This window comes from Aquila chrysaetos, chromosome 15 (assembly GCF_900496995.4).
Source record: "Aquila chrysaetos chrysaetos chromosome 15, bAquChr1.4, whole genome shotgun sequence".
Taxonomy (NCBI): Eukaryota; Metazoa; Chordata; class Aves; order Accipitriformes; family Accipitridae; genus Aquila; species Aquila chrysaetos.
Window position 1 is genome coordinate 4,871,034 of NC_044018.1, and position 11,915 is coordinate 4,882,948.

An 11,915-nucleotide genomic window follows, 5' to 3' on the forward strand; every position below is an offset into this window, starting at 1 on the left:
ACTACTATTATTGTTATTATTATTCCCCCAAATCGACAAGGAAATGAAATTCTTACAAATTATATAGTCTTCTAATAAAAAAGAGGTGTGAAGCATATGGGGTGCAATACTGGTTTTGTTATCTTATAAAACATAGATATCACATAGACTTCTTTGCATTCGATAAAGCTTTATATTTCTTCCTTTGAAAATCTGGCAATTTGGCAACATCTGCAAGATCTATGGCATGACATAAAAGAACACGATTAAGGACAACTTAAATTCTCCCTCCCCTTTCCTCCCCCTCCCTCCTTTTTTTTTTTTTTTTTTTTTGGTTTGGTTTGGTTTTGTTTGTTTGTGTAACCCTGCTACATCTTAATAATTCAAGGGCCATTTACTTTTTATATATAATAGTTTACATTATGGACTTTTAATTAAAGCCTGAGCAATTCGGAGTGCAGCGCAACGCCCACATCGTATAGGGTACAAGCAGAAAGAGATTTACAGCTCCCGAGGTTGCTTCCATGTCCTGAATCAGTGGGGACGGGGAGGGGGGGAGCAGGAATATCCATTATCAAAAGTATGAACTATTAAATTGATTCCTTAGAAAAAGTCTCCCGATCTCATTTTCAAAGCCTTTTTTTTTTTTTTTTTCCCTTTTTTTTTTTTTCTTTCTTTCCAGCCCGCTTAGGAGCACACCTGTTATTATGGCATTAACTTCTTGAGCAGGGAAGAGAACAAAGACGGGCACAGAGGACAGAATAAATGTTGGGTTTCATTTCTCAACACGAAAGTGGGATACACAAAAACAAACAAACAAACAAAAATTACCGCTGAGTCTGCGGTCGGCACAGCAAAATCGTCTCCCAAAGAGAAGAGGTGTCATAAGAGCAATTTATTGCAGGATTACGACAGGTTCCGTTTTAGGGTAAATTCTGGGTTTCAGAGAAAGGGAGGACCTGTGGGTTTCTTGGGTTTATTATTTTATTTTTCTCATTACTGTCTAGGGTTTGGTTTTTTTCCAGGTTATTGCATATTTGGGGAGTTGTCACATTTTTTCCCTGGTAAGGAAAACATCTTTACAGCAAAGCAATTATTTTCTTCCCTATTATTTTAACTTTATCTTTGCTACACCGAGAGGCTGAGCTCATCCGGATCCAGCCCTTATCTCCGTCTCTCTCTCTGCTCAGCAGAGACGTTCAAGATGGAATACGGTTTAGGAGAAAATTACATCTCCCAAAAATGTGACGGAACAATATTTTCTATGAGACCTTTCCTTTCATTTTCCCTGAATCCCAGCTCAAACGAGCACACACAAACACACACACACACACGGTGGGTTCCTTCTGTCGTGTGTTTGTGCATGGCTGTGTCTCTCTCTCGTAATCAATAGGCTACATACCTAAAGGGCACAAAATAAAATTACAAAGTCTTCCCTCCTTTCCCTGAGCAGCTCCCAAAGAGGGATGATGAGCAAATCCTGCAGCCTGCTGGAGTGCATCGTGGTGCTCCTCGATGGCACAGAATTGGAGGTAAATATGAAACGCCATCTTTCCTTTTCTTTTTTTTTTTTTCCCCCTCCTTATCTCACCTTATCTCTGGAGTCAACGGTTGTGCACACGCTTTATGTGTGTGCGTGCACTCCGCTCGCTCCATCAGCAACGTGGGTTAGTTGTTGTAGTTAATGAGAAGACTCCTGTCTGATTTTCTATCTAATTACGCCCTCCTGCTGGGTTTTTGTACAGGATATTCGCTCAGCATGCTGGCAGTTAATAGTCACAGAGAGGATCGTAAAGATTTAATTAGGACTGCATGCGGAAACGTGGAAAAACAACTCAGACTTTTAATTACTAGACTTCTTTAGTTAAAAGTGATACCAGGGGTTACTTTATAAGAGACTTGCGTGTTTGGGTGCAACTTAACTTTCCGTGTCTGTAGCTAGCACATAGGAGCGAGGCCAGCAGTGTGAGTGAGGAGGAGGAGGAGGAGGAGGATGAGGAGGAGGAGGAGGAGGAGTGGAGGTGTGTGTGCAGGGAGGGGAAAGGTGATGAGTCTCCAAATATACTTAGAAAATCTGGAGAGGAAGATTCCCCTCCCTCCCCTCCTCCAATAATCTGATAGCACGGAGCTTCCTTTATACCGTATATATACACCTTATTCGACAGCTAGGGCTATATCTGAGGAAAAACCCTGAAGACTGAGCTTTTTGTTTTCCTTTAAAGAATCTAGATTTCCCCCTGTTTATTTTCTTTATCCTATCTTTTCCTAGTAAACCCCTACTTTTGCCTAGCCGGGGGAAAAAAAAACCCCAAACACCCCCCCCACACACACACCAAAAACAACTGGGGTGGCAATGGTGTTTTTCAGAATCCCTATTAAATGATGCAAATTTGTTTTCAATAAGTAGGTCTTGGCTTCTCTGTTCCCTGTCTGAGGGCTGTAAATCGCAGATTGAAAATTCCTCTCGAAAAGGGCAGCAATAGCAATACAATACGTCCTGTTTACAATAACAGAGCGCTATCGTGTTACAATCACTTAATTCTACCCCTGGACAATGGCTCACACATGGCCTGGATTTGGTGTTTATAAAATAACTACTGTTTCTTTCTGTCACGCACTCTCTTTCTCTGTCTCACTCTCCCTTGTCAGACCAACCCATTCTCACGGCACGTATTTGATCAGACATGCATAAGCTAAAGCAAAGAGACACATCTTTATCCAACTACGTACCTAGATATCGGTTCAACTTTTTGGACTACCAAAAAAGGAACAAAAAAATAATATTTGGGACCCTTCCTGGTAAGTCTCTCTAGTGTTCGTGGATAATAAGTACATGTCGCCTAAGCAGGAATCCCTGTAGCTGGAACGGATTCCTTGAATCTAGGATAAATCCATATTAAAAATCAGGGTAGAAAACTGCCCAACTTCATCTGTCACTAATGGGGGGACAAGAATAGAAAATGCTGAACGGTAGGAGCGAGTACTGGGTTGCTTTCCCTCCCGCCTGCGTTAACTTGCAGTTGGACACTTCCTCCTTCACGTGTTTCTCCTCGGGATACCCTCCTCTCCCTCTTCCCCTCCTCCCCCAGCCTGAGACCAAACTTTTAGAAAGAAAAGGCCTCTTCCATTTCCCGCGACGTCAGCACCCCAAAACAAGGACCCCCGCCCTGCTGACCCACAGCCTCGTCTGCCCCGGCCCATCCCCATCCCATCCCATCCCCATCCCCATCGAATCGCATCCCGGCCCCGGCCCCAACCCCGGCCCCGGCCCGCGGGTGGCGGCGGGACGCGCCGCTGCGCTCGGAGCCGTCGGTGGGACGCACTTTCCGGGAGTGCTGCGCCCTGTCCGCAGAAAGGCTGCTTTATTGGAAAAGGGAGGGAGAGCTGCTTTATTTGAGCTGAGCAGGACTCTTCCTTCATTCCTTCCCCCCCCTTCCTTCCTTCTTTCTTTATCTCTCCCCTTCTCCCTTTCTCCCTCTCCCCCTCTCTTTCTCTCTCCCCCTTTCTTCTCTCTCCCTTCTCCAGTCGCCTCCTTTCTCTCTGTTTTCTCCTTTTTCTTTCTCTCTCCTTTCACTTTTTTCTCCCTTTTATATTTTTCTTCTTCTTCTCTCTTTTTTAGCTCTTTCCCTTTCCTTCACCTCTCCTCTCTCTCTCTTTCTCACAAGAGCAAACAATTACCGGCTTTTCTTCGGGGAAAGTGTAAATATCAAAGCACAAACAGTACTTAACGTCTATCGGTCGTAGAAAGAAAGAAAGAGAGCGATCCCCTTTCTGCATTCACAGAGGTAAAACTCGCCTTGACCTGCAAGCCAGTTTGTCTGAGCCAGGAATGCGAGACGAGACCTGAGCATCTTGCCCGTGGGGGTCAGGGGCTGCCCCCAGGTCTCAAAAGCAGCTTGGAAACCCGCAGAAACCAGCGACCCGACGGCCACTGAGCTCGGAGGCAGGAGCAAATCCAACCAGAAAAACCTTTCTATTTCTAAAGCAACTCGCCCCAGCAAAGCTCGGCGATTTTCCCGTGAAGCCCTAAGACAAGCCTCAAGCCAAGGCAATACGGCCCCCCCCGCTTCTCCGCCACTGATTCCTATAATGTTCAGCAGGATCTTTTTTCAGGGCTTTTTTTTTTTTTTCCTTCTCAACCTCCTCTCTTCTCCTTTCTTTTCCCCTTTCTGTAACTTTGAAGTCCGTATCTCATCCAGTAGTCCAGATCTTTATTTATCCCAAGTCTAATTATATATACATATATATGATACCTAGATTTGAGGGGGGGGGGAAAGAATGGAGGGGAACCCCCAAATCCCGACTAGTAAAGCCTGATGCAGGACCTGGCCCCGGGAAGCTCCAGCCCCCGGCTCGGGGGTCCCCACCGGTTGGCCATCCCCTGCTTCAACAAGGTACAAACCACCCCAGCACCGAAGCTGTTAAGGGCCTTTCTGTTTTTAGGAAATAACACGTGATGATGAGTTTCGCGTGGGATGGGAGAAGGCTGGGAAATACTGTGCTTTGAGCCCGGTGAAACTCCTTTGTTACCCAAAAGAGGGAATAAAACTATTTAAAATCAGTGCTACCCTACCAATTATACTTAAAAAAAAAAGGGGGGGGGTGATCACCGGTTATTGCTTCTGGTTTGGGTTTTGTTTATATTTTCCCTCCCTCCCGGATGAAAAATGTAGTAATTTGACAGTTTCATCAAAATCCCTGAACTGCAGGAAATTGGTTTGGGGTAGGGGGAGGGGGGGAGCTGAGATTGCATGGGAAATAACTGGAATTCGAAAAGCCAGGCTTAAACTCTGCCAGCTTTTGAAACACGTGGAATATTTAGAGCAGTATGTCCGCCTTCCCCCTGCACTCTGCTGGCTTGCCATGTAGGGGAGGGTTTACAAAGCTGAGCCTGTGCGTGACAGCGATGAAATAACTTCTCTTAAAAAAAAAAAAAAGAAAAGAAAAGAAAAGAAAAGGCGAGGGAGGGGGAGTATCACAACTCGAATCCCAGTGCGGAAAAAGGATGGTAACCCCCCCGAATATTGCTGAGGGATGGGGGCTCCAGCCTGGAAGGCAGCATCTGCATTGCCCAGGAGAAAGAAACGCGGTGCCTTACCTGGACCTCCTCCATCCCTGGGTGTCCGATGCCATGCAGAGAAAGGCTGTCCCCCATGCCGGAGTCAAGGCCATGGTGAGCTGAGTGCAGGAGGACGTCTGGCCTCCTTACAGAGTGGTAGTCCCGCCTGGGGTCCAGTCCCGAGAGCTGGGGCAGGGCGGCCCGAGGCTGTGGCAGCAGTGACCCCGTTTCTGATCCCACCTCTTGCCTCTGCCTCTGTCCCCAGGGGTGCTGCTGGGGTTGATGCAAGGGGTTTAGGGAGTAGGGGTCATTGACATGGGAGTAAGGGTCCTGGCTTTGGTGGTAAGGAAGAGGCTGGTAGGGGGGTGGGAAATAAGGCGGCTGGAAATCCGAGGATGGGGTGTGAGAGAGCGGAGGAGCGCTGGAGTAGGGTCCCTGCGAGACGGATCCCAGCTGGGACAGCCTGGAACTGTGGCTGGGCACTCCATCATGCCGGTCCTACAAGCGGAATGAAATAAGAACAACAAAAAAAGAGGACCTTTTTTTTTAAAAAAAAAAAAAAAAAAAAAGGAGCACAAACCCACCCCAAAATAAAATCAATTACAAATGTCAGCAGCTGTAAACTAGGGTTCAGATGTGCCCCCTTCCCCGCCACGGATTAGAAATGTTACGGTACTTTGCACCCAGATCCTGTCTATTCCCAGTAACTAGCAAGGAGGTGGAAGGGGGGAGTGTGAGGGAGAAATGCTAAATGTCAGAATTAAAAATGTAGGACTAGTGCTCCATATGCGTGTGTGATCTGTGACTTCAGTCCAGTAATACGATTCCCCCTCCAGCAGCCCCCCAAATAAAACCAAAGGTAAAAAAAAAAAAAAAGAAAATGCAAAAGTAAGAAGCCCCAAGCCACCCATCCTTCCGAACAACCCACCCCTTGTCCTGCCTAAAGTTTCCAAACATCTGTTTATTCCCTCTGCTGAAGTCCTGAAACTCAAAATCACCAACCCATCTTCACCTGGAAAAGACCAAAAAGAAAGTTGCACTTCTCGGAGGACTCCGAGGTAAGAAGTTGTGCGAAAAAGGACTTGAAAAAAAGCCCAAAACAAAATAAAAATCACGGGGGCTCCTTGTATAAAGAGAGTCCACCCCTATGAAAAGAAAAAAAAAAAATCAAATAAAGTAAAAATGAAACATCGGTACTGAACAAATCCAGTCGCTATGATTTCTGCAGCAACTTCCAGTGCCTTTTGTCTCCTTTTCCAGTATTATATTCCGGAGAATGGGGTGGGGGTTAATTGTAATGAAAAGTCTTTGGGGTGTGTGGGGGGACGTGGGGGGGGGGGGGAGTGTGTGGAGGCTTCAGAGAAAAGGTGGGAGAGGAGTTTTATCCAACTCCATCGCGGTGAAGCTGCGAGGCTAAAAGTAAACAAGAAAAATATCTATTCCACAAAGTGTAGCTCAAAACCCCACAAGCAATGGCACACATGGTTAAAAAAAAAAAAAAAAAGGAAAAAAAGTTTTTTTTTTCCCCTGCTCTCCCCCCAAACTCCCCTAGCTCAAATCGAGAACACACAATGCAAAAAGGGAGAAGCAGCTGCAAGCCTCCTCCAATTATTGTGCTAAATTACCAAGCCAAAGGCGTTTAAAAAGAGAGAGAGAGGGAGAGAGAGAGACAACAGATCGAGAGAGAGAGAGAACATGCAATTCTAGTACAACATGGATCCAAACTCACCATGGCGGAATAGGTGTGGACTAACATCTGGAAATAAAAAAAGTCTTGTAATAGCTAAAAATAAAATAATGGTGATAATACTAATAATTGGAGGGAAAAATATCAAGGAGATCTGCAAAGGGACGTGTTGGACACAGGAGAACAGCTTGAGATATTTCGAAGTCTATCCATCAAAAAAAAAAAAAAAAAAGAAAAGAAAAAAAAAAAAGACCAATGCCCCCAAAACCGAGCCTGGAAACCTCTATCTACATGTATGATTTACCCCTCCCTCTCTGTTGTTTTTTTTTTCCCTTTTTTTTTTTTTTTTTTTTCCTTTGAGCTCCCAAATACAATCCTCTTCAACCCAAGGCTAGGCTCAGACTGCTCCGCTACCCCTTCCTCCCTTTCCTTCTCTACACCGCCTCATAATAATTGATATTCATGACTATTAATATTACACGACTACTTTAAAGGGAGAATGCAGGACCAAATGGAGCGTGAAGCTGGCAGCCAGCTCGAGAGCTCCCCTACTATTGTAAATGACGTTCATTCAGTGGAGAATTACTAGATGTAATCAGACGAGGGGGGCTGGCAGAGGCAGAGTTTGGGGAGAGGGAGAGGGGGGAAAAAGTTTAGCAAGGAAGAGGCATAACTTCAATTAACTCGAGCGGAGGAAGATGAGGAAAGTAGACACTGCTGAGCTGAAGCAAGGAAGTGAGATGAAGAAGTGCTAGAGGCGAAGAAGAAGAAAAAACCATATTTCCTTTTTTTTTTTTTTACATTTAATTATACATTCCTAATACGAGGAATTGATTGCCTTTGGTGCTTTTGTTCCTGCAGTTGTTTTGGGGTTTTTTTTTTGGTTTTGTTGTTTGGGTTTTTTTTAAAACAAATAATGACGGAAAAGAGGCTTTTCTAATCCTTCCTTTTTTTTTTTTAAGAAATGGAAGAAGAAATGTGCAGTCACTGTAATATATGTCTATTTACAGCGAAGATTAAGCCCTTCTGGTGCATGTTACAGATCGTATTTATTCGCAATAGCCGAATAAATACTTGAATCTGCGCTAAGCTGGGCTCCACTTTTTTTCTGAATCCTGTTCCTCCCGCCCGATATGAAAAAAATAAATATATATGTACATATATCTCCCGATTTTCACCCAAATGTAAAATGTATGCAGTGAATTTTAAAGGATAGTAAATTCATAGTTTTGAGGCAAAGCCAGGGGCGATATAAAACCTTTTTGATGTTGCAGGAACCCGTTCAACTGGACTGTCTGCCATTTCTGTTAAAGTTCAACTTACGTTCCTTCCTAAATAGACTCACACTTCCCACAGCAGCCCCCCCCAGCACACACACACACACACACACACACACACACACTTTTGTTTTAGGAACAGATTCAGTTCAAGTGGCTGAGACGCCTCTACCATCGTGGTGTTAATTATAAATCGGAAAGAAGAGAGAGAAACATTTTTTTCCGGGATAAATCTAGGGGGCTTCAGCTCTTAAAAAAAAAATCAACAATAAGATTTTTTTTTTCTTTTTTTTTTTAAGGCTCCACGTTACAAAATATCTTGGAGCGCACCCCCAAGCTAGGGTATACCCTGCCCGCAGCCAAATCCCACCCAACCGCTCTCCCAACTCTGCCTCTCTCCCACGGCAATCTAGCAACACGAGTGTCCATAAAACGCAAATCCCCTTCAAAAGGAGGGTGGGAAAAAAACCCCAAGAACCCAAACGCAAACCAAAAAAAACCCCCAACCCAACCCCAAATCCCCGACATTCCCCGACCTCGCTGGCCGGGGAGGGGAGATGTTTTGTCGCCTGCTGCTGCGGGCACAGACAATGGCCGGGCTGTGCCTGGGGATGGCGAGGGAAAAGCAGCGAGGGCTCAGCGGGCTGGGGAGCGCCGGCGGGACGGACACACGGACACACACACACACACACACACACACACACGCGCCGGGCTGTGCTCATTCTGCTTATAGCTGGGGGTTGATAATTAGCCTGACGGCAGCTTTTGGGGAGCGCCGACTTTGCTCCCCCGCAACCGGCGGATTCCCTTCCCCGCTTCCCTCCAGCCCGTCCTTTCCTCCGGCCGTGAAAAGCCGGAGCCCTGCCCTCCCCTTCTGCCTTTTTCTCCCCTTTTTCCCGGGAGTTTTCTCTCTGTAAGTGCGAAAGCGCTCCCGGAGGGGAGAGCTGGCACCGGCGCGGCCCCGACGGCGCTTCCCCGGGCTGCGCTCCCGGTCCCTGCCCGGTGCCCGGCTCCTGCCCGTACCCGCTCCCTGCCCGTACCCGCTCCCTGCCCTTACCCGGCCGCTTCCCCACGGCTCAGCCCCCGAGCTGGGTCTGCAGAATTGCGCCCTTTTGAAAATCTCTCCTCGCCATCGCCGTGCAAATACCCCCCCCCCCCCCCCCCGCCCCGCTCCAAATTAAAAACTACAAATAAGAAAAAAAAAAAGAAAAGATAATTTTGCAAAGCGCCTTTCCTTACGCATTTCTTTTTTTTTTTTTTTTTTTTTTTTTTTTCTTCCCCGTTTCGGAGCAAATCGAGCAGGCTGGTTAACTTACAAGAAATGCATGTTCGCGGAGCCCGTTTGACAAAGATCCGGCTCAGGAAACCGTGCAAAATTAAGAAAGGTTTCGCAGTGTTTACGCTGTGATTTTTTTTTTTTTTTGTCTGTTTGTTTGTTTCTCCTTTCTTGATCTGCTTTTCGACCTCGAAAATAACGAGGAGGTCTGAATAAAGCACACAACTTTTCGTCTCCGCGGACTATGCGGAGCTGCCTTTGAATGTATCGGTTTGGGTGTGTGTACGCACATACGTGCAAGAATGTGTGTATGTGCCGCTTAATTAGTGCGAGTGTATGTATACATGCACATCTTACCTATTGGTATATAGAAATAAAAAGTCGTAAAAAACGTATCCGATTGTGAAAACAAGAAAAAGAAAGAAAAATCCAAATTCAGGTTGAGCTTAGCTTGGAATTGCAAAATAAAAAAATAAAGGAAAGAAAGGAAAGAAAGAAATGTATCCAGTCCCTGAATACGAGAATGTGTTTCTCTTCTATTTTCAGCTTTTTTTTCTCTCGACATTTGTCCATATTTAATCGAATTATATTTAATTCGAGGTCTAAACAATCAAACTCTTGCCTTTAAGTTGCCTCATTCCAACCCCCAGATCATTTCTTTGATGTTTTAAATCGCATCAAACAGCTTTTCCATGAAAAAAAAAAAAAAAAAAAAAAGAAAAAGAAAAAAGTTAAGGACTTGGCATGCTGAATACAAATATGCAAATAAATAAGCATTTAAGCATTTACTCTTGGTTTCCCGTCTCTATAGTTGTGTGTGTTGGTGTATGCGTCTCTATATCTGCCTATATGTAGATGTAGAGCTATATATGTATTATATAGTCATGCCTGTATCTATATACTAGATGTATATTTAAATATACATATACTCTCTTACTCATATGCATATTATATACTCACCTCATAGATATCTTCATACTTGACATTTTCAACCAGTTTCCAGAGCATGATGGCAGGCTGTTCTCTAGGAGGTGAGTGCATTCATGTGAAGAGCAGATGTCTGGATTCTCAGTACTTCTCTGTCTGTAATGATCCATCTATAATTGGAAATGGGGGACAGACACCAAATCCGACGTTCCTCTTCCATCGCAACTTATATCTGTTGTCTGAAACAATAGGCTGCAGAAGTCTACCTCAATCGGATAGTAAAAAACATTATCTGTTACATAGTTACATATATCTACAGACATATATGTGACTATATATATACATATACACACATATATAGACTTAGACTTATATGCAGGCATATAAAGATATATACATATACGCAGTTACACATACACAGGCGTACATATACATGCACATATACACACATATATCTCCGAACACACAACTTTTTCCATGTACAGACATATATAAATTGACGCGTTTATATATGTAAATTATATATATTCTTGCATATGTAGGCACATGTATACTACACATTACATATGCATGTATACCTGATCAACTTATATAGGAGTGTATATAAATGCATATTTGTGTAGATATTTATACATCTACACATATATATGTGGATATACAGTGATCAAATATACATACTATATAGTGCATATATCTGCTATTTTAGCAGATGGATAGATAGATGGATGGATAGATAGGTAGATAGAGAGAATAGAGAAATTAATGAATATTTTTTCGATCCTATTTATATTAAAATAAAGAATAGGTTGCCTCTGCACGAGGCGATTCATCATTTACAACGAGATATTACGCTTTCCCCCGCATGCAATATGCTTTTATTTACATGTCCAGAAATTATCCTCTCATATGCAGTAAAACACCAAACCAGCGTCTCATCAAGCACATTCAAGCAAATCTAAAAGGAGTAAATTTAGATCAGTGATTTTCATTTGAAAGCCTTACACTTCAGACTTGGACTGTATATTTTATAACTTGGAAACACTTTCTCTGAAAAAAAGAAAGGAAAGAAAAAGAAAGAGTTTAGCAAACCCTTCTCTGCACACATTTAAATAGCGATTAGCTACTTTCTGAAAACGATTAAAAACAGAGTTGCATTTGTGCTTTTCCCGGGTAGCCCTCGGTTTGGAAGGGGAGAGGAGGAGTTGGACCATTTTTAACCTTTATTTTTTTTTTTTTTTTCCTCCAGGCAAACCTTCCTTCGCATTGTCCGTTTTGTTTTTTTTTTTTTTTTTTTTTTTTTTTTTAACACGTTGTACCGCAAAGAGGCGACCTATTCTGCAGGCGAGCAGAGCCCATCTCTGCCTTTGAAAGGAAACAATTGAGCTTTGCAGTGGGCCGGTGCACCGGGGGGGGGGGGGGGGGGGGGGGGGGAGGGAAGGGAAAAAAAGAGAGACACAGAGGCAGAGAGACAGAGAGAAAGAAGGTGTTTCTAAATTCGAGATCCTGTCTCTGGAAACTTCAAGCTCTGTCTATAAGGTTCCTACAAATCTTTGTTATTCTGCATGGGATCCTATGGGAAAGTGCATAGTGCCCTTTGTACTTTCAAAGGTCCTACAGGTAAAGACGCTTTTATATATATATATATATATATAATCTCGAAAACGAAGAGAACTTCATCAGGACACACTTCTGGTGGTGTTTGGTTGGCTG

The 11,915-nt window shown here is 44.0% G+C and overlaps 1 protein-coding gene across 3 annotated transcripts in view; it reads right to left on the reverse strand.

Moving 5' to 3' along the window:
- TFAP2B (transcription factor AP-2 beta) overlaps positions 1-11,387 on the reverse strand; it is a 34,402-nt gene extending 23,015 nt beyond the window's left edge. For 2 of the 3 annotated variants that reach the window (XM_030037710.2, XM_030037708.1), the window contains exons 1-3: positions 11,208-11,387; positions 10,239-10,467; positions 5,078-5,536 (exon numbers count right to left, since the gene is read on the reverse strand). In XM_030037710.2, the coding sequence (XP_029893570.1) occupies positions 5,078-5,536; positions 10,239-10,319 (540 nt within the window). In that variant the 5' untranslated portion in view covers positions 10,320-10,467; positions 11,208-11,387. Of the gene's footprint in view, positions 1-5,077; positions 5,537-6,767; positions 6,795-10,238; positions 10,468-11,207 lie in introns of all 3 variants that reach the window. The other variant, XM_041128889.1, reaches the window with a different exon arrangement.
- Positions 11,388-11,915: the final 528 nt, after the last annotated feature.